General features: G+C 43.8%; 1 protein-coding gene and 1 long non-coding RNA gene across 2 annotated transcripts; both read left to right on the top strand.

Moving 5' to 3' along the window:
- The first annotated feature begins 3,884 nt into the window (after positions 1-3,884).
- On the top strand, positions 3,885-8,185 carry LOC123064533 (putative E3 ubiquitin-protein ligase SINA-like 6). The gene is made up of 4 exons (XM_044488000.1): positions 3,885-4,022; positions 5,066-5,103; positions 5,786-5,882; positions 7,499-8,185. Exons 1-4 carry the CDS (start codon positions 3,885-3,887, stop codon positions 8,183-8,185), a joined length of 960 nt encoding a protein of 319 aa, XP_044343935.1.
- Positions 8,186-21,445: 13,260 nt separating this feature from the next.
- On the top strand, positions 21,446-23,084 carry LOC123064534 (uncharacterized). Its single transcript, XR_006430722.1, has 4 exons — positions 21,446-21,765; positions 22,010-22,077; positions 22,659-22,738; positions 22,850-23,084. It is a non-coding gene; the product is annotated as an uncharacterized lncRNA (long non-coding RNA).
- The last annotated feature ends 681 nt before the right edge of the window (positions 23,085-23,765 follow it).

Below are 23,765 nucleotides of genomic sequence, written 5' to 3' on the forward strand. Positions count from 1 at the left end.
CCTAAAAGGAAACCTATTCCCCGCGTAAGGGTGAGCAAGGGAGCTCCTATTTCTATTTTCTTTGAGAAACAGCAAGGGAGCTCCTTTTTTTGAGGGGTGAAATCAACTTTATTCATCAAAAGACACATGAAGTGGGATACGGTTCTGGTTATAAGGAACGCCAAACCAGACGTGGCAACCAGGACCTCTAAAAAGTGAAAATTTCGCTAGACTATGTGCTTCATAATTCGCAGCACGACACTCAAAAGTAAATTTACAATGAACAGTGGTAGTCAACCATACTATTCGGACGGTAAAGTCCTTAATAAAGAGACGAGACTCTGATACCAATTGAAAGAATCGATATAGTTGACTAGAGAGGGGGGGGTGAATAGGCAACTAACAATTTTTAGCTTTTCTTTATCAAATTAAACTTTGCATCAAAGTAGGATGTCTAGATATGCAACTAGGTGAACAACCTATATGATGCAACAACAACAAGCACACAAGCAAGCAAGGGATACAACACAATAAGAGCTTGCAGAAGTAAAGGTGAAAGATAACCAAGAGTGGAGCCGGTGGAGACGAGGGTGTGTTACCGAAGTTTCTTCCCTTTGAAGGGAAGTACGTCTTCATTGGAGTGGTGTGGTGGCACAATGCTCCCCAAGAAGCCACTAGGGCCACCGTATTCTCCCCACGCCTTCACACAATGCGAGATGTCGTGATTTCACTATTGGTGCCCTTGAAGGCGGTGACCGAACCCAAACCCACAACTTAATTGGAGGCTCCCAACAACACTACGAAGCTTCACCATAATGGAATATGGCTCCGCGGTGACTCAACAGTCTAGGGTGCTCAAACAACCCAAGAGTAACAAGATCCGCAAGGGATTAGTAGGGAGAATCAAATTTCTCTTGGTGGAAGTGTAGATCGGGGCCTTCTCAACCAATCCCTAGAGAATCAACAAGTTTGATTGGCTATGGAGAGATATCGAGGGAAAATGGAGCTTTGAGCAACAATGAAACTTGGGAGAGAAGAGATGGTCAACTTGGGGAAGAAGACCCCTCCTTATATAGTAAGAGGAAAGATCCAACCGTTACCCACTTACTCAGCCCGCGACATGCGGTACTACTGCACATACTTACGGTACTACCGCATAGGCATGCGGTACTACCGCTAGGCAGTGCGGTACTACCGCTCGTGCGGCAGGGGCTAGACGAGGCCCTGTTGCGTTAAAGCAACGAGCAGTACTACCGCGCGTCCTTGCGGTACTACCGCAAGGCAGGGTTCGACTAGGCATGGAAAGGCATGGACTAATAAAACTACATCTGTGGCTACTTTCGCCGAGTTTCGGTCTATGCAAAAAGCCGGCACGGTACTACCGCACGCTGGGAGCGGTACTATCGCGTAGGGCGCGGATGTAAAAAATTACTTCTGCGCCTACTTCCGCGCACGTCAGGGTGCTGGGCTAGAGGCCACGATACTACCGCTTCCCTGGCCGGTACTACTATGGGCCACTGCGATACTACTACTACCTTGAGCAGTACTACCGCATGCCACAACACAATATCACTTGGAGTCCTTCATTTTATAAAGACACGGATAAACGGTCGGTGCTCCAAAGAAGCAAAGGAAAGGTGGTGCAAAGGAACAGACGTGTACGTGTTGATTCCACCCTAACCTTTTCGAAGTGGACCCCCTCTTAATAGTACGGCTTTCCTATGACTCAAATCCACCGAAAAGAAACGTAGAGAAATGCCGTCTTCACTAGGCTCCGAGGGGCAACGAATCGTCTTGTGCCTAGACATTAGATATCTGAAATTCTTAATGCACACGATTAGTCCGCAAATGCATTATCATCAATCACCAAAACCACATAGGAAGAAATATGCCCTTATAGAGGTATTATTGTCGAGAACACAACACCGTCATCCGATTCGGCAAGCCCGGTCTTAGATTTTTACATGGATAGCACGAAGAAAAGTATGGTAGGTGCTGGAGCTCCAGAATAGCACCTCCTTTGAGGAAAACAAGGTCCATAGACGTCGTTGCCACTTACATCGACATAGTCAATGCAGGGTTTTTCACAAGGACTTTGAGCACATCCGTACATCAAGAGGGCAGCTGACCACCACCATCATCGAGCCATTCAATGATGAAGCATGACCAACCGTTGCAGCCAACTTCACCTTGCGGAGACCACCTATGGCCAAACATCAGCACTAGCGCTAGATCAACCAATGGCCCACCGAATGCATCGCCACCAGACATAACACAAGTCGTCGTGCCTGCTAAGAACCATGCTAGAAAAGGAGTAGAGGAGCACTGCCCAAGGCTAGGAACCTCTATGGTCCTGGGTTGCGGCCATACATCGGACATGTCGTCACGCCCCACACGCTCCCACCCACCGTCTGAAGGTGGGGAGATAAAAAACCGGTTGTTGCAGCACCGCCACAACTCACCACTACCTCCACCAGCACACTCCATCACCATAAGCCTTTTCCCCAAGCTAGACCACCAAGGGCCAGATCCGCCCAAATCGAGCCTGGCATGCGAACCATCATCTATAAACCGCGATATGCAAGCTCGCCTTGCCCAAAACCACCAGCGCGGGCCATAGGCAGGACACTGGCACGTGCCCTGGGCGGACGACCGGAGCATATGAGGCTGGCATCGCACCCCCGAGACTGAGGAGAGCCCCTAGCGTCACCACCTTGCATAGGGCGCAACTCCTCGAGGGACCCAGATCTGATCCCGATGCCTGTCATAGAGTGACCTCTGCCGTGCGACACGGTCATCGATGCATGCGTGCTGTTGCCTAGGCCTGCCACCGGAAGGAGAGGCCGTCACCCCGATTCTACGAGGATGCCAGCAGACCGTGAGAGCCCTACTGCCTCCATCCCTAGGCATGTGTTGCTTCGCTTGCGTCCCTCTGGTGGCGGAGAAGCAGGGGAGGGGTTATCGACGCACTGACCAAACACTTAACATCTATGTGAAGAGCTTCATCGTCAAGACGCACACGTATTTTACTTACAAAGATGAATTCTCTTTTACACACGTATGTCTACATTTCTCAAGGAATTACCACGAGGTATGACTTTTTAAATCAATACTTATTTCGTGGATGGCAAGTAAATGTGAGTCCAATATAGTAATTTGTTTGGTCCTTGAAACATGTCAAGAAAACTGCACTCGCGACTCTCAATGTGGGCTCAAATGAAAGGAGGGTTCCATTTGACGCTAACTTTAGCAAACAGCCAACCTTTCATATAGGCAGCGACCGACTGGCCCCATCAACGATGCACAGGGCGCACCAGTTTTTCTTTTTTCTTTACTAGCTTTATGTTTTTTGGTTTCATTTTTCAAAAAGATATTCCCATAAAAAATAATTTCTAAGTAATTTTTATTTTTAAAACTTGAACATTTTAAAAATTCACCCTTAAAAATTTCATATTTTTGAAATGCTCAAATTTTCTAAATATTTTTTTTAAAACTTGAATAAGATTTGAAATTTGTAAAAAGAAAATTGATGTGGGGGGGGGGGGCGTAACCATTAAAGAAGAAGAAAACACGAAAAAATAGAGAAAAATTGGACCGAAACCTTCTAAAAGGTTCCCAAAATGGGTAAAACATTTCGAAAGGTTTCCAAAACTGAGATCTCCGTTGCACGTAAACCCAACCTAATGGGCTGACCCATGTGTGGTTCACTCGCTCGCTCGCTCTTTATGCGAAGCAGAGACAACTTGCCGTAGAGAGTGGGGAATAGGGGTTGCCCAAGCAAAATGCATTGGAAAGCCCATGTGAGGAGCCCGCCAAGAAGCCCACTCTCTGGCTCTCCGCATATATCTAGCGATAAAATTGAGGCAACAAGCACGAGGTCCACATAATTTCTTCATTGTAGGAACATGAGCACACACGGGATTGAGAGTATGGAGGCGAAGAGGATGAGGGGGGAGAAGTCCGCCACCAGGGAAGGCGCCATCCCTCTAGAGGTGCTAGACTGTGCCTTCTGCTTCGATCCCCTCAGACCTCCCGTCTTTCAGGTCCTCCTCCTCCTTTGCCCTAATTGACCCCATCTAGATCCGCCATTTCATAAGGGATTCGGTTTCCATGTTATTTCTAGGGTTCTATTGTGTCTTGGAAAAAACTCTAGAAGTTCATATAGAGATTATATACATGGAGGTGAAGTAAATCAAATTACATCTTAGGCACCAAACAAAGTTTTTGATCAATGTCATCATATATGACAAATAGAGAAAGAAAATAAAGTGTTACTAACTACCTCACTAAACGCACTCCTCTCATGGTACTTTGTTCACCAAAACAACCAATCAGATTTGCTAGCAACATCACCAAAAAGGAAAGTTCAGTTTTGTGATTTAAAAAAAACATTTGTTCAAACTGGCAAGATGAATTTTAAATTATGTGCACTTTCATAGTCATCTTGTATCAGGAATATGGTGTCATATGCATATTGCAACATGTTGACACCACCCTCTAAATATTCTTCTAGTAGTCCTTCAACTAACCTAGTTTTTTTTGGCATTCTCCATCTACATTGCTAGTACATCTGAAGATAAATCAAAGATAACAGTTGATAGGGAATCCCCTTTCCTCAATCCTTTGTGGGTGGGAAGTATGGGCCAATACAAGCATTGCACTTTACCCCCACATGCCGAGGTCTAATAGTAAACACAATCTAATAAATCTTCAGTTTCATGATTTGCAAAACAAAAAAAAATAGTTTGTCATATGCCTTTTCAAAGCCAACTTTAAAAATAGTCGAGCTTTGCTTTTTTTACATGACATGTATCCAAAGCTTCACGTAAAATAAGGACCCCTTAAATAATGTCTCTCTCCTTAACAAAAGTTCTCTGAATAAGGGTATGGCATCACTAGCATCCATATATTGAACCTACTCATAAGGATCTTCACAAAAAAAAACTAACATTTTGGTTTGCCTCTTAGCTTTTAGGCACGTGGGTGACCAAACCATAACTCATTGTAGAAAGTTAAGCCCTCCTATATGGAAATCATCAAATAAGGCCTTGAAATCATTGTAATAATTTTCCAAAAGGGTTGATAGAATGTTGAAGTGAGTCCATTAGGGATAGGAGATATATTGTGAGCTATTTGAAATGCTGCAATTTTAATTTCCTTCGATGATAATTCCTTTGTTAATTTAACTCAAGCCTCTATGGGTATAGTAAATGAATTTCCACCTCAAAGTAAATTGTAGGATGATCAGGATGTCCTAACATACTTTTATAAAAAATGTTAATATATTCAACTAATTGTTTAACCTTCAATAACCCATTCATATTGGTTAAGGGATGTAATTATATATATTTGATGTGCATGAATTAGCTTTAGCATGATAGTACCTAGTGTTACTATCCCCTTCCAAAATTTATTTCTCGTTGGCTCTTTGTAACCACTTCAACTCTTCTTTTTTCATAATCTTGTCTAGTTCAGCTCTAAGTTCCAATTGTTCATGTACTATGGAGTAGTGAGCCCATGGATTTCGCAATGTTTATCAATGTTATCTTGTTTTAATAGATTATCCTTTTTTCAGAATTCTATATGAGGCATTCATTTCTTTGTCATCCTTTTAGTTTTTTTCCTAAGATTTCTCAGTCTGGCCAACCACTTCTCAGTCTTAGCTCCATTGATATTGCGGTTCATCCAAACTTCATGTACTAACTCACTTAATCCTTCCTTCAGAATTTAAGAGTTTTCAAACCTAAAAATTGGGTCCTTTTTTCCTGCATGTCCCATGTATATATATACAAAGGTGCATGATCAGATTTCTCCCTTCTAAGGGCGACAATATGAGGCATTTATCCTCACAAACAGTGTTGCAAGTCATCCTATCCAATTTCTCAAAAATGAGTTCCTGCAAAGTATTGCCCCATGCATAATGTATTCAATTCATCTTAATTTCTCCAAAGCTGGTGTGTTCTAGTATAGCACTAGATACAAAACTCTAGTGTCCAAGGGTTACTAGTTTATTCTTTTTAGAAAAAAAATTGAATGCTGTTAAAATATCCACCAATCAAATTCAGATTTGTAAAATCATGCAGAACCCTTGAAAGTTTCAGATTTGTAAAATCATGCAGAACCCTTGAAAATTTAGACAAAAAGCCAACTTTCCTTTCCATTTGGGCTTCCGCTTAAACCAACATTAAAGTCCAAATCAAGTTTGCTTTCTTATCTTGTACTGCTATATTTATGTAATAGTCACCATCGTCTTGTGTTCCTATATACATACAATGATTTGTTATTAACACCAAGAAATAGCCCCCTAGATCTAACCCTAGCAGGAGTATGTTGCCAACGAAAATCCCTACCAATACATATATTGTCAACTATGTTCTAGAGAATGGTTGTCTCATTGTTTCTTGCAGACCCACAAGTTCGACAAGTTTTTTTCATAAATAACTCTATTAAGTATCTCTTTTTAACCTCTCCCCCAAACTCTCTCATGTTCTAAGAAGCACATCTCATTTTTTGTTCCTTCATTTATTTTTAAATTTCCTGATGTTTGTAATGAACAAACAGGTTGCACACACCCATTACCACTAGCATGTTTTTTCCTTTTTTATTAGAGAAAACCTGTGTGAGATGATCCCACCAGGCTTCTTCCATATCCGTATGACTATTGTCTCCATCAGAGAATAACTCCTCTAGTTCCACATCTCCGGTTTCAATCTTACTAGGAGTGTGTATCTCAGGGGGGAGGAGATTGTTGGTTAGTTTGCTTGTGTCATGAGATCATATCTAACTTCCTCAAGAGATTTAATACCATTAATGTTATGATTAACATATCAAAAGAGCAACCCAGATTCACCTCTGCATAGGAGGTCATCTAAGCAAGACTAGGATTACTAGAAGAAACTATATTAGGGATGGATATCTTTCTAGAGTCAGTCTTAGCACCAACCCTATCTTTGGCAAGACATTCAATCATGAGCCCTCCCAAGACTTCAATCTGTCGCACCTCCTTGGATTCTCATCCCCTTATTTGTTAACATTTAGATCTCTTGCGCAAACTTTCCTGATTTTTGAAGTAAATGATACACCCAATTCTTGGCTAGGTTCATAGTCATTTGGTTCTCTTCCTCATTATTTTTCATCTTATTCACCTTGCACTTTATTTTTTTACTACTTTGGTCTATGACCCTAGTGCCTCCATTAACTCTTTCTCCTGCGTTATCTTAATAGATTAATTGTTGTTGGAACTCTTGTTGTCTTTTGACTTCTTTTTCCAACCCTTGGCAAGTGGAAACCTCATTGATTTAAATTGTCTAGGAAACTAGGAGTACAAAGAGCGAACACCCACCAAGCCATCGTTCAACCAAAACAAAATTTTCTTTGAACTTTTTTGGCAAACATCCTCCTAACTGCCACGGAGTCTCCTTCGTTTATGTGTATGCAAATGTTTTTAGCAAGTGTATCGGTATTATCTTTCTCATAGGCAAGCCCATGATTAATGCTTTTCCTTCATGATATAATGCAGTGTAGGGTCGGGCATGTGATATGTTCCTCTTGCCATCACAAGCTCCGGAAGAAGGACAATTGCCATGTGTGCGCCATTACCGGAGGCTACAATCGCTGCATCGCCTTCGACCACATCCTCGAGTCTATTAAGGTCTCTTGCTCCAACTCTATCTATGGGTGCACCGTCAAGACACACTACTACCACCAAGAGGAACACAAGAAATCATGTCCGCATGCGCCGTGCTTCTGCCCCGAGCCCGGTTGCGGCTTCGCAGGCTCAACCACCCAACTCCAGCGCCATCTAACTGTCGATCACATGTTGCCCGCCACTGCGTTCGCGTATGGATATTCTTTCACCCTTCATATGCAGGAAGGAATGCGTGTACTCCACAGGAAAGAAGAAGGTGGACCCCTTTTCCTAGCAAAGTTCACGTTGGTGCCGCCTTTCGGCAATGTTGTCTCCATCTTGTGCATTGTTCCTCATGCTGTGACGGAGAATCATAGGTTCGAGTGTGATGTTGATTTCTACAGCCGCACCATGGGATGGCACCAACATTCAAATTTCCAGATCATAAGCACGAATCTCTCCAACGGGTTCCCAGGGGAGGAGGCCAGCTATACATTTGTTGTACCAGATATTTCTTCCGACCCGCACACCACCACCACCCGCCTCCTCATTCGCCCCCCAAAGATATCCTGTCCCTAAGTGACTAGCGTTGGAGAAGTTAGTAGTCAGGGGGTCTCTACCGCATATGTGTGGCGGCAGTGATATGCCGTGGTGCAACTTGAGTGTTGTTTACTAGTCATGACTAGTTGGATGTTTTATTTTATCGCCAAAGCTACAATAAAATAATCTAGAAGTTTGTGATAATTTGGTCATGTGCATCTTCAGAAGAAGGTTCGCTTTTATCATAGCTAGGATCTTTGTTGAACTTTGATGCTTGAAAACTTGCATAGTGGTGCGCTTGTCACTCCAATCGAATGGATACCGGCAGCACACGTGAAGTGTGTTTTGAGTTTTTTATTATGGAATATTTTGCTACATTTTCTTTTAAAAGTGTACGCTCACACATATACATTAGCTATTGATGGTCAGGTAAGGCGTACAAGTGATGTGCACCCCTTTGTTGAACCAAGTGCACATCGTACATGTACTTGTACGCCTTACCTCCTTTGTTAACAGCATCTTGCTCTCCTTTGTTGAACCAAGTGAAGTAAATTTAGAAAAGTGTACCCTGCATGTCACAATACAAAGGCAGTGAATTAGAGTTCCACCTGTCAACAATTTATTGGTTAAAATGTTCTTGTTTATCCATAACTTTCTAATCCAGAATTCTTGAATTTTCGTGTGACGATACCATCATACCACTGACGTGTGTATCTAAACATCGTCACACCAGCAATGTAACATTGATTTGCATTGTGGCTAGCTTTATGGATACATAAATCTGAAGGTTGCAACATTTATGTCATTGTCACTATGACTACAGGTCCCAAGCACAAAGTTGTACTGTTAAAAGAAAAAAATAGTTGTGTAATTCGTCTGTCTGCATTTACTAATATACTCCCTCTATAAAGAACTACAGTGATCTAAACGCTCTTATATTTCTTTACAGAGAGAGTACATATCATAACGGAGTGTAGCACAGTAGACACAGTTCAGCAATCGATGGCCTTTTAACTGAAGAAATCAGAGGACATACAACATGGTCAAGGTGACTAATGGCTCTTTGTTGAGCAAAACACTTGATTCTTCAGCATAACCTTCCTGAAAAGCAGCCAGCAGTTTAACCAACCCTGCAGTACAACAGAAGAGGAGAGGTGATTTAATAAAACCATCACAACACAAAATATTTTACATGCCAATGTACTATCAGTCTAACATCAATGCATAACTTACTCTCAGCAACCACTGTCGCATTCCAAGCTTACTTTTTAGAAAAGGAGGATGACCCCCGGCCTCTGCATCTGGGAGATGCATACAACCACTTTATTGATTATTCTCGAGGACCTTACAAAGTATTACAACAATATGCCTGAATCCGCCATCTTGGCAACATATGCCACTACTCCTATCCAAATGATGCAGGGGTGCTACCTGGGCCACATACCCAGACTACTCACCTAATCCTATCATCAAAAGCCAGAAGCCCCAGCCGAGCCACATACCGGGTCTGGGGCATAAACGGTCTGACGCACTCACATGTGTCGTCGCCGCCATCTTCCACAAGTCCGTCTTCAGAGCAGATATTGAGGCTTCTACCTTGTCAGGTCACTCCGTCATCGATGCCACCTTGATGCCAGACAACTACCTCCACCTGCGCGAGTCCATCACCGCGCATCGGGCGCCGAGTCTCCACTGCACCACGCCGCCGAGATCCGCCGTCATCAATGTGAAGGATGAAGCACCGCTCCACCAAAAAGGCTCCTGTTGGTCCCTCGATCCCGTGTATGCCTCCAAGAATGACGCCCCCAAGGAGGAAACGACACCAACGCGCCGCCGTCATCCGATCAACTGATCTAGAGTTTCCCCCGGAGTTAGCGGATAGAGGCCTAGAGCTTCTCCACGGTGATGCCTTCAAGAAGGTAATGACACAACAGGGTGCCACCAACGCCGGTCATGGCATCAAACCGAGGACAAGGTTTTCACCCGGATCCGCTCGAAGAACCTCCATCACGTAATGTGTGCACGACTCGCCGCCGATCTGAGCCGCCGCACAACGAGCAGGCCGCACCAGCCAGATCAGATCTGTCCGGAGGGCACAACCCGCATGGTGTCGACCCAACCACCAGGCCCTCCATGCCGCCACCGCCGATCCGAGGTTAGATGGTGTGTCGCCGCAGACCCGGCCGCCGCCAAAGATGTGCATAAGATGATTGCACTCAGGTAAGCCTGCGCACACAAAACAACTTTGGAATTAAATACTTTTGGCATTCAAATCAAGATACTGCTTATACCTAACCAAACAAGATCTAATATATTTTCTATTTTCCACATGAATATTTTATTAGGGATAAACCTCCCATTGGGTGTTGAGGCTGACCTTGAAGCTAACATAGAGATCACCTACATGACAACCATCTGAATTTCCTTGGCCAGCACTGCCACGACAATGTTTTGAACATATGGTCATGTAGAACAAGAGCATGTGAGTAGAGAAAATAAAGATGTGTGTTGCTGCAGCCGTCCATCATGGTGAAAGAATGGAAATATTACAGGCAAAGTTACACGGCTGCATCTCAATAGTCTTATCCATAGAAAGGAAGAACCAGGTAATAACTCTAAAAATCAAGAACCAAGAAGGCAAGTTCTCAACATGGCATGCAACTAATTTACATATAACACAAGTGCATGTTTAGTAGTACTTGCTAATCAAAATCTTAGTACCAGAGCTTGAACAAGAGTAACAACATGTGTAGAGCTGCTGAAAAGAGGTCACCCAACATCTTACATATCATATTGAAAACTTGCATAAATTGTTCAAACTGAGTCAAACCAATAGCAAGCTATCAAAAAGCAGGTAGGCACACAATTAGTTAACGGAGTCTACTAATTCAAAAAAGCATAAGGAACTTCTCCATGGAGCATACACTATCTGCTTTCAGCTAGCCAAAATGACATCGATATTGGAATGGAAGCATTAAGTAAATGTGTGTGATTAGCTGGAAATGTCTTGCCTGTTGAGGCCGACGGGTACGTGTTAATATAGCGGGGCGCACATCCCGTACAGCGCATACAAAGTAGTTTAGATACAGGAGATATTCAGGGAGAAGAGATAGAACTTGGGGAGAAAGAAACAACTCATCTATGTCTATCTATATCTATCTAACTACCTCCAGGTGCGGCTCAGGTGTATGCGCCAATATCACATGCCAATGTAACATCATGTTTGACACCCTCCCTTAATCACAACTTCATCAAGTTGAGATTATGCTTGAAGTTCTCAAAGCTCTTTGTAGGCAGGGGCTTTGTGAATCCGTCTGCAATCTGATCTTTAGAATGCACAAACCGAATGTCAAGTTGTCTTTGAGCAACTCTCTCTCTGACAAAATGAAAATCTATCTCTATATGCTTTGTTCTGGCATGGAACACAGGATTAGCAGAAAGGTAAGTAGCACCAAGATTATCACACCACAAGCATGGAGCTTGTTTGCTCTTTACACCAAGCTCTTTCAACATAGACTGAACCCAAATGATTTCAGCTGTGGCATTTGCTAGTGCCTTGTACTCTGCCTCAGTGCTTGACCTAGAGACAGTAGCCTGTTTGCGTGCACACCATGATATCAGGTTAGGTCCAAAAAATACTGCAAAGCCTCCCGTGGAGCGCCTGTCATCCAGGCAGCCTGCCCAATCAGAGTTAGAGAATGCACTGACAAGAGTAGAGGATGACTTGCTGAAATTCAGACCTATACTCAGAGTATGTTTAACATATCTAATGATACGTTTTGCAGCTGTCAAGTGAACAGTGGTAGGTGCATGCAGAAATTGGCAAACTTTGTTGACAGCAACTGAAAGATTAGGCCTGGTAAGAGTCAAGTACTGAAGAGCTCCTACTCGACTTCTATATTTTGTGCTATCTTCCTGACTCAAAAGTTTACCTTCCATAAGTGACAATTTTTCTGAGCTTGATAGTGGTGTGAGAGAGGGTTTACAACCTTGTAGTCCTGCCTTTCTGACCAGATCAGTGGCATACTTAGCTTGAGAGAGGTGAAGTCCATTTGAATGCTTCTTTACCTCAATCCCAAGAAAGTAGTGCAAGTCCCCAAGGACCTTTAATGCAAAATCTACACTCAAGTCTTTTAACAGTCCTCTAATTGCTTCATCGGATGAACTGGTTACAATTATATCATCAACATAGATGAGAACAAATATGCATGTATTGGATCTGTTATAAATGAACAATGATGTGTCTGACTTAGAGGGAATAAATCCAAGTGTTTGCATCTTATGACAAAGACGTGAGTACCACACCCTTGGAGCTTGCTTCAATCCATATAGAGCTTTATCAAGTTTGCACACATAGGAGGGAGTTTTCTTACTTTCAAACCCAGGAGGTTGTTTCATATACACTTCCTCTTCCAGAACACCATGGAGAAACGTGTTTTGTACATCAAGCTGCCTGAGACTCCATCCCCTGGAAACAGCAATGGACAAAACGAGACGAATAGTGGTTGCTTTTAAAACAGGACTAAACGTATCCTCATAGTCTATACCATACCGCTGTTTGAAGCCTTTTGCAACTAGTCTAGCCTTGTAGCGATCAATGGTTCCATCAGATCTCCTCTTGATCCTGAAACCCCACTTGCAATCAATCAAGTTTTTACCTTGCTGTGGAGGAACCAAGTGCCAAGTCTTGTTTTTCTTTAATGCCATGTATTCTTCATTCATTGCCTTCTTCCACTTATCATCGTGAAGTGCTGCATCAAGGGTTGCTGGCTCATATGGTTCTCCTGTGGAACAGACCAAACCATATTTGGTTACATGTTTATAATTTAAAGAATGAATTAACCCTTGTTGAAGCCGTGTTCGTCGTGATGGAGGTGCAGCAGAATCCACAGCCACAGAGGATCCAGAGGGCTGCATGGATAGATCAGCAACATATCCCGAGGGGGATCCTGCTGCAGACCAAGCAGCAGTTGCCACAGCAGCTCCAGTGCGCGCAGGACTGGCCGGATCTTCTGTGGCCGCTGGCTGAGGCGCCTCTTCAAGGATTAGCGCAGAAGATCCTGCGACGGGGGCCCGCTCATCATTGCGCAATGATGACGCCGTGGCGCGGGTCTGCGGCTGGTCGGTTGATCAGCTCCAGCGGGACCGGCTCTGGGTCCCGCGTCCGCATTGGCCCGCACGGATTGGCACCGCTGATAAGTGACGGGACGGGCGCCGTACCGCGTGCCGCCTAGAGGGACCCGCATGTCGGGGCTGGCCCGCGTGTGTGTCGTGGAGGCACGCGCATCTTGCGTGGCGGCGCACGCGCCTGCGCCTGGCGTCCCTGCACCACCAGATTCCGAGGAGGATCTGGTCCGCTGCTGCGCTGCCGATCCCGAGGAGAATCCGATTTGCTGCTGCGCTGCCGATCCCGAGGAGGATCTGTTTCCTGGCGCGTGGTCTCCTGCCACGGAACACATGAAATATGGCCCAATTTTTTTTCTGTTTTGATTATTTTCTTCACAATTGTCTCCTGTTTCATCAACACAAAGCTCATGCACGGCATTAGATGAGTTAGTCAGCGAATGATCATCAATATTTTGTCCCCCTTGATCAAAACTAGTGAGATGAGGGGGTAGGAGGAGAATTTCTTCTCGAAGTAGTGCACCGGCGTTGGGGTGAAGATCGGCGAATGGAAACTTGGTTTCATCAAAAACGACATCATGGGAGATGTGCACTCGTCCGGTTGAAACATCTAAGCACTTGACCCCTTTGTGTTGTGCACTATAACCAAGGAAGATGCACTGTTTTGATTGAAACATGAGCTTTCGGTTGTAGGGACGAAGGTTGGGCCAACATGCACACCCAAATACACGAAGGGACTTATAGTCTGGTTTGGTGCGGAGAAGTCATTCTATTGGAGTTTCATTGTGAATAACACAACTAGGGAGCATGTTGATGATATGAACTACAGTTAAAAATGCTTCATCCCAGAATTTTAGAGGCATGGAGGCACCAGCGAGAAGAGCAAGGCCAACTTCGACAATGTGTCGATGCTTGCGTTCAGCTGACCCGTTTTGTTGGTGAGCATGAGGACATGACACTTGATGTGAGACACCAAGTGTTTGGAAGAAGGAGTTTAACTTTTCGTATTCCCCTCCCCAGTCTGACTGGACAGCGATGATTTTGCTGTCAAATTTTCGCTCAACGAGTGCTTGAAATTTTTTGAACACTTGAAACACATCGGATCGTTTCTTTAAAAGATAGATCCAATAAAATTTGCTAAAGTCATCGATGAAGCTAACATAATAGGAATGTCTGCCAACAGAAGTAGGGGCAGGACCCCAAACATCAGAAAAAATCAATTGTAATGGTTTGGTAGAGACACTGCTGGAAATAGGGTAAGGCAACTGATGACTTTTAGCTTTCTGACATGAATCACAAATTGTCTCATTATGACGCTCACCAACAAACGGGAGATTATTTTTCCTAAGCAATTTTTCAACTAAAGAAAAAGATGCATGTCCTAAACGATCATGCCATCGTGTGGATGAAAGCTTGATAGCACCACAAGCATATTTATTTGGTCTTCTAAACTCCGGGATCAACGGATAGAGGCCGCCAACGCATCTACCTCGATAGAGAACTGTCCTTGTTGCCTGATCCTTGATCAAAAAGAAGTAAGGGTGAAATTCAAGAAATACATGATTATCAAGGGAAATTCTATGGACAGAAAGAAGACTCTTGTTGGCGCTAGGAACATGCAAAAAATTTCTAAGATGGATATTGCGATGAGGGGTACAAAATATTGAATGACCAAAGTGACTTATACTCATACCTTCTCCACTGCCAGTGTGGATTTGATCCTTGCCACGGTACTTCTCCTTCATGGTTACTTTCTCGAGCTCGTTGGTGATGTGGTTGGTAGCACCACTGTCGACGTACCAGTTCGTGTCGACACCATATGAGCCATCAGCCGCCGCAGCGACCTTTTCTTCATCTTGTGAATCGTAGTCGTCCTCCTCATACCTGTACCAGCAGTCCTTTGCTGTATGCCCGAGCTTTCCGCAGATCTGGCACCGAGGACTGTCCGGACGGTTCCTGCCGCCACCACCAGCACCGCGTCCGCGACGGCCTCGGCCACCAGATTGAGGTGGCGTGGCGCCACGGTTGCCGCCACCACTGGACCTGCCCTTGTTGCAAGGAGAGCCACGGGAGCGAGAGCCGCCACCCCGCCCACGAGTGGCCGCGTTCGCGGATGATTTGAAGCCGCTGTCGCTGGCCCCCTGGAAGTGAGCCATGCGCTGATCGAAGTTGGATAACATGGCAAAACGTTCATCAAGGGTTACCCCGGTTACGCGAGCGTCGAGGGCAGCGACCAGGGGATGATAGTCGGCGTCGAGCTCGTGGATGATGTAGGAGGCGAGTTCGTCGTCGGGGATCGCCTTGCCTGCGGCAGCCAGCTCGTCGGGGTAGCCGCGCATGGCGGCGAAGTAGGAGGCGACGAAGAGGTTTCCCTTCTGCGCGTTGATGAGAGACGTGCGTATGTTGTTGATGCGGCTGGCAGACTGGGACGAGAACATCCCAGCGAGCGTCGTCCAGAGCGCGCCCGCGGTGGTGACCGTGGTCACCGTGAGCAGCACCTCACGCGTCAGGTTGTTCAGCAGGTACCCCAAAACCTGCTGATCCTCCCAGACCCAGATTGGGTGGAGAGGGTTGGGCGATGATGAGACCTCCTTACCGTCCTTGGTGGTGACGAGGAGTTTCTCCGGCTCCGGCTGGGTGCCGTCGACGTAGCCGTAGACACCGGCGCCGCGCAGCTGGGGGATGACTTGCGTGTGCCATAGCACATAATTTGTGCGGGTTAACTTCTCGGTAACTTGGCCGCTGAGGTTGGTTTGGGATGCGCCGGAGGTGGAAGACATGGCTAGGGCTAGATGGAGTTTGCAGGGAGCTTCGATGGGAAAAGGATAGCTCTGACTACCATGTGCGATTAGCTGGAAACGTCTTGCCTGTTGAGGCCGACGGGTACATGTTAATATAGCGGGGCGCACATCCCGTACAGCGCATACAAAGTAGTTTAGATACAGGAGATATTCAGGGAGAAGAGATAGAACTTGGGGAGAAAGAAACAACTCATCTATGTCTATCTATATCTATCCTAACTACCTCCAGGTGCGGCTCAGGTGTATGCGCCAATATCACGTGCCAACGTAACATCATGTTTGACAAAATGCACACATGGGTACCTGAACAACAGCTCTATAAACATGTACATCACTTCAAGTACCCCCAGCCTGTTGAACGATTGATGCACACAGCCAACACGGATCAACTAGCTACCACATACGTAAGTGTACTTTGTTCCACCTCCTTCCCACGCTTACGCTTGACACGGCACACGCTATCTTCGCAGAAACACTGATCAACTAGCTGCCACAAACGGAAGCATACTTTGACGCATCGCCTTCCCACGCTTACGCTTGTCGCGCACTATCTTCATGATACTGACAGTGATGCTGCGGGTGCTAGAAGCAAACAGTGAGGAGCCATCATTCTCTGTGAACAGTAACCCGTCGGAGAGGTTGGTGCTCCTGACCTGGAAATCAGAGGACTGCTGCTGACCCATGGCGGTGCAACTGGAACCAAGACGGCACCTGAACCTACGCTCAGCGGTGGCATGAGGATCCACGCACAGGACGGAGGCAACATTGCCCAAAGGCGGCCGGGGTGAATTTCACAAGGAATAGGGGCGCTTGGTCTCGGGCGTGGAGAACCCACGTCCCTTCTTTGACAGGCAGAGTGAACTTGGCGTCGTACTTAACCTCCTTGGATTTCCATTTGTGGTCGCCGGTGAGATGAGCCAGGAGATTGACGGTTGTGCCGGCGAAGCTGCAGGCGTGTCCTGGGCAGAAACATGGCACCTGTGGGCACGAATTGTGATGATCTTCAGCCTTGTAGTAGAGTGTCTTCACAGTGCAACCATACACGGCATTGGAGCAGGGAACACAAAATGACTCCAGGATTTTGTCGAGCGCGATGCACCGACTGTAACCACCGGTGGCCGTACACATGTGGCAGCTGTCCTTGTTGGGTAGGCTGTCGTGGCAGGACGAGCATATTACATGCCCAACTGTGCACTGGGTATCAAGAAGGAAAATGCACCATGGTTAGAGGCCTGCTTGTGAAAATGATTTTTATGCTGCAAACATAAATCCTCAGTTTCAGTTCAGAAGGTTAGAGGGAAACAACAATGAGGAACCGTGCATACATGATTGATCAATTTGTAATTGCTGAAAAGTAATGATGGTGTGACATGGAAATGTATTATGCAGGCGGCAAATTAATTGCATAATCCCTTAGCAAGAAGTAAAAGGATACTTGGCAACAGATTCCCCAAAATAAAAGAGACTCAATTTTTTCCCGGTACCTTGGGAGTTGGAGGTGATGTTTGACTAAAAGTTTACAGAAAGAAAATTGATACTTGGAATAGGATGACTGGGCTGCAGGTCGAACGGATTTCCGTAGCTGTTGGATTCAGTCATTGGTTTGTAAGGTGCTTGATGAAGGATGGGGAATGGTCTGATTTAGGATGGCCCTGTGGTGTTTGCAGAGCTATGTGGTGCTGTTCACTCTTACTAGAGCCGAAGAGCAGTACACTTGAGTGCAATCCATCCTCTTGCAATGTAATGAGGTTGTCACTGGTCAGTTGAGGATTCAGCTAGTTAATGTGTCAATCAAGGATTCAGCTTTCAGTTTGCTGGTGCCTCATACAGTAATTTGGACAAGACAAAATCAGACCTCAAGGGGAGGCGCAGGGTGAGATTATTTGGTATATTCTGTTGCTTGGATGAAGACACTGACCGATCCCCTTTCCTTTACCTCTCCCGCAGCAAGATATGCATGAATGGTGGTGAATCGATGTGACACTGTTGATTTTAGCTGAACTATCTTTGCCATCTACTGTATGATTTCTACCTGAACTTACAGATTTATTCTACAGGCATTCAGGCATTGGCATCCCAATCGCCTAATCATTCAGGCATTGGTAGATCAAACGAGGCAAACAGTGCTATCCAATAATCCAATCCACCAATCTCGTTCGAGCAAGGGAAAGCAAAAGAGGGGAGAAGCAAGGAGACGTGGATGCGGTACCTGGAGGACCGGACCGGAGGGCGGAGGGGATCCATGCAGATGGTGCAGTCAAGAAGATCCAGTTCGATGCTGCCATTGCTGGCCGCAGATGTGTTCGTCTTCTCAAGCCTCCGCGGTTCCCCTTCCCTCGCCCTCTCCCCGTCGCCGCTCTCCTTCTCCTCCTCCATCGCTCTCTGCCCTGCAGACTCATGGCTCTCTGCTCTGCCTGCTAGCCGTTCTGGTCTGGTGATGCGATGTGATTGATGTGATGAGACGGACAGTGCTACAGAGGAGGCTAGTAGATAGAGTAGTAAAAAAAGGGTTGAGCAGCGAACCACGGAATTTCCTATTTGACGCTCTCTGCGTCTAAATGTCGCGGTAACGCATAGAGCGAGGACAGGATTTTTCATATTTGACGCTATTTTGGAACCGTTTTGGCTGGTTTTTGGTTTCTTTTTGTTTTCTATTTTTCATTTTTTTTCGTTTATTTTGTTTCTTCTTTTTTTTCGTTTTTCTGTTTCTTTTATATTTTTTTCGTTTTTGTTTCTTTAAATTATGTATTTGTCCAAATTTTCACAACATTTCAAATTTTGTTCAGGATCTCAAATATCGTTTTCAAATTTTGTTTGCGGGCCTAAAAAATGTTCCCATTTCAAAATTTCTTTGCAAATTTAAAAAATTGTTTGTGTTTTAAAATTTCGTTCCGGAGTTACAAAAACTGTTCGCAAATTTCAAAAAAATGTCCGTGAGTTCAAACAATGTTCGTGTTTTCAAATATTTTTTGGGAATTTCAAAAAATGTTCCCATTTTTAAAAAATGTTCACCTATCCAAAAAAATGTTTTGGAATTTGGAAAAGGTTCTCATTTTTGGAAACAAATTCGTATTTTCAATTTTTGGGGGGAGTTTAGAAAAATGTTCCTGTTTCCAAAATTTGTCTGCCATTTTAGAAAATGTTTAAGTTTTTCAAAATTTTATTCCCAATTTCGAAAACTGTTCGGAGTTTCATAGAATATTCACGTTTAAAAATAATAATGTTTTGCAATTTAAAACTCTAAAAACGTAAGGATCAGCGCTTGGTTTGGTTCTTAATTGTTTTGCGGTGCATGATGAATCAGGTAGGTCGCTAGCTCAACTAGTAGCAGGACTTCTTGCGGAGCACCTGGTCTTAGATTCGAATCCTGTGTAGCTCTTTTTTTTTCGAGCGCTAAAGATTCCGTTCTTCGCAAGTAACATGGGCCGCCCCGGTCGGGATCCCACCTGTGCGTGCGGTCGACATTCTGCCGATCTGTCCACTCACTAGTGCAGAACCGGCCGGGCTTTAGTGCCGGTTCGCCAACCGGCACTAAAGAGTGGGGACTAAAGGTCCCCTCCCTTTAGTACCGGTTCGTCACGAACCGGCGCTAATGTGCCACCACGTGGCACGAGCTAGGCCCGTTTGCATGGAGAGCAGTAGTACCGGTTGTAACACCAACCAGTACTAAATGTTTAGGTGTTTTTTTTAATTTTTCTTTAGTTTTGTGTTTTCAATTTAATTTAGTGATTGTTTTACATTATAATGAGTTATTAAATCATTAGGTGAAAGTACCGCGGATTAGTTTTGACTGGATGCATTATTGGATATCTCTATATCTAGCTACCTAGAGTATATGCCATATCCATATTATACTTGATCAACTATAATATATACGGATATGGCATATACTTGATCACTTAGGTAGGATTCATCCAGCTGAAACTAATCTGCCTTTCTTTCATTAAATGATATAATAATTAACTAGCTATCTAATCACCACCAGCACTACTAGCTTAAAGAAAAAACATTCACTTGTACCAGAAGCAAAAATATTATCAATCGAGTTCAACATGTTTGTCATGATATTATAAGCGTTCATATATAACATCACAAAAGCAAATCACTTAAGTTCAGAACGAAGAACACGGACATGAAAGGACAAGTACTAATTAAAAGCAGCATGAAGAACTAGTTAAATCACTCCTGCTAGCTACTCTCTCTCTGGTAAAATAGCATAGAACATGTATAGCTCTCCTGATTGATCATACTGGAGCATGCCGATGAACCTGTCTCCTAATCGTGGGATGCGCTTCTCATTGCTGCCACCTAATACTTCTCTGCGATCATTAACAATTTTCCTTCAATTTTCACTATTAAGCATTCATCGCTTCTAGAAATCCTGAATGCATTCATGTGCAATGCAGGATATCTTGACCGTAAGCTAACAATTGACATCTGACCTTTAGTCTCGATCCCCTGAGACACAACTGTCATCGGGAGTCCCTGTTGAAGAACATTGTATATTACTTAATTAATATACTTAGCAATGAAAGTTTAGCAAAAAAAATGTATGCAAAATATGCACTAAGGACAAATAGTAAATATCTTACCATCATTCCTAAATAGATGTGACCGTAGTTCAATACCATCACTATTGGTCGCACGTTTTGAGTACTAACATTTCTAAGTGCAGGAAGAAAATTTGTCTTGACAGTATGAAGTTCCTCAAGCCATGAAACATAATGACTTATCTCCTCGCAGTTTAGTTCAGCTCCGGGACAGTAATAGGTCCTGTCTACCAAGCGCCGGACATGTTTGGTTGAATGGAGATAAGCTGTCAATAGAAATTAGTTGTCAGTTATTTTTGAATAAGCAATATTAAAGACAAAAATATAGTTGAGAAAAACTCACATAATGCTAGAACTGGAGGCGTCTGCACATCGACCCATATGTCTCTATTACCTTCAATACCATTTTCCGGACAAATATCAAAGGTGATAACCATACCAGGCTCAAATGCATAAGCCTAGCATAGTGCTTGCCAAGTTTTGCATTCAAAATAGGTGTACGTGTGTGTATTGTATACTTTGACGTTGAAAGTATAACCATCATGCTCAGTTTTCAGATAAGCTCTCTTTACCTCCATAGTTTACATATCTTTGCACTACAACAAAATAGCCATGTAGAGACGTTTTCGATTCGACGCTTTTGTGTACGTCTCATTACTAAAATCCACTTGGTGCATACGGACGTTTTTTGAGACGCAGAGCACATCGTGCCTTGATTTTCCGATTAAAAAAATATGAGTGGTTCCGTATATTTTGTTCAACCACCATCGCCCACTAAAATTAACCCACCATCGGCCATATATCGTGCGATGTGGGCTAAGAAGATAACTACCGTGAAAAAAGAGATCGATCTCTCACCTCTAAACCTAGCGCCGCCATGCCACGCCGCCTCCTCTGCCAAGCTCCCCTACTTCCTACCCTGGACTCGCCATCGTAGCTCCACCGCCCTGCGCTCGCCGGCCGCCAGCAGCAGCCCCGGGGACGCCGTCCTCCAAGCGGCGGCCCAGCCCCAGTACGCCCGTCCTCCAGGCGGCGGCCCAGCCTCAGGAACACGGTGATTTGGAGGCCATGAGGGATCCTGCGATCGAGCGCACAAGGCATGGTCACTGGATCTTTAGCAACAGCTTGGCCAGTTCATCTGTAGGTGAGTCGATCTACCTTTTCTTTTCAGATGTTCTATCAATTCATTCAAAGTAAAAAATTGGAGCCTCTCCCTTATGCGTAATTAATTGTGGAGAAGAATCTGACACTGCACGTACTTCAGATTATTTATATTAAGATAGGACAACACTACTTTGTCTTTTTCTGAACTCTTTTTTTACTAATTATACCACTGGTTCAATTTAATGTCGATCTTACACATAGCTTTCTTCATTGTTTTCTCCCAGATTATGGACACTCACGTATGCAGGTGTTTGATAAACAACCTCTGAGAATACCCTGATAATACAAGATGGTCAGTGTTCTAAACATATATTAATATTACCAGCTCGTGTATCAACTATCAAATCACCTCATTCCCACCATAAATAAAAATTAGAATTTTGCGCCCATGTTCTAATATTTTCTGGAATAAGTACTAGCATACATGTAGTTTCTCATCTGCAGAAACTTTTCTCATGTTATCTGATAAAGAGCGGTCCTTGGATGGATATATTATCATGTTTGGTAAGATTTAATCATATGTGCTTATGTGAAACATCTGGGTCACATGCCTCGCACTATGTCAGGAGCAGCAAAATGGTGTGATGCTCACTTATGTAGATGTTGTATTAGAAGGAAGATTATTAATGTGAACTACCTTGAGAATTCAGTCTTTTAATGGTAAACTGTCGTCTTATGTAGAGCTAGTGTTAAGGCTTAGATATTATTAGTGTCAACAACCATGAGAACTCAGTCCCTGTATGTTAAACTGCTGTTATTTCTGTGCATATACTTCTTAGTAAATTGTTGTTATTTTTTCTTACAAATATACTTCATGCATTCTCACCTTAGTGAATCCATCAATGACATCAAGATTTATCTCTCTTTTTACAGTATGTCTCTACACTTCATATGGTTACATGACATCTACCAGACTAGATTGAACTTCTGCAGTGCATGTTTACCTCGATGTGGTGCGTAAATATCGCTCTTCTCTATTCTTATGGTAGTCTGTTCAGCAAAGTAAAACTTACTAGTAGAAGCTCCAATGAATTTATTTATATGTCATTTGCCTTTCTTTGCAGAAAAAACTTCTATGTATGGATTTTAAAGGCAGCAACCACAAGGATAAACTAGAGAGGCAGAGAAAAGAGGGAGCTATTGTTCCATTACCAGCATGTAGATACTACAAGTCATATATGTTTCAGCTAGTTTGTGAGACATGTAATTCTTTTATAGACGATGTGTACAATTGAATTTGTAAACTACTACTGGCTCCTTCTCTCAGTTATGGTGTAATACAACATTATTATTTTGTGTGATGACATCCAAATTTTTAATATATTCTGATATGTAAATGAGAGTCAAATTATTTGGTATTAGCAAGTAATTTCATTATGCACAATTGAACAATAATTTTTTTATACAATATAAATAGGATATATCATATATGCAGTTGCATCTAGTATGAATTTTTCAATGCGTCCCTAGGGGCATAAGGATGCTCTCTAAACGTCTCATATCCATGTAGACACGCTTTGTAAGGACGCTCTTAAAACGCCTCATTTCCATGTGGACGCGCTTTATATGCGCCTCAACTGTCTTTGCGACGGTCCATGAGGAGATGCTCATGGGACGCTTTAGTGAGCGACTCTAAAATCTGCTAGAGATGATTTAATGCGCCTTTAGCACCTACATTGAGCGTCTCTACATGGCATTTTTGTTGTAGTGTTGAAACCTGTCTTATCCAAGACAAAAATTCTTGCATGGCACGGGATGCGCTAGTAGAATAGTGAAAATTAAAAATTATAAGTCAGGCAAATGAAGCATATATAAGTCATGCTTAATTACGAAAACAGACTTGTCGTTGTGACTTACTGTATCGAATTCGAAAGTCTCATCCAGCTTGATGCTGAATCGCCTACCATCAACAAGGAAATTTCTGTCGCACTGGCCGCGCTGGTCTTCACAGTATTCGCACATAATGAAATTTTTTCCGTC

This window comes from Triticum aestivum, chromosome 3B (genome assembly GCF_018294505.1).
Source record: "Triticum aestivum cultivar Chinese Spring chromosome 3B, IWGSC CS RefSeq v2.1, whole genome shotgun sequence".
Lineage (NCBI taxonomy): Eukaryota > Viridiplantae > Streptophyta > Magnoliopsida > Poales > Poaceae > Triticum > Triticum aestivum.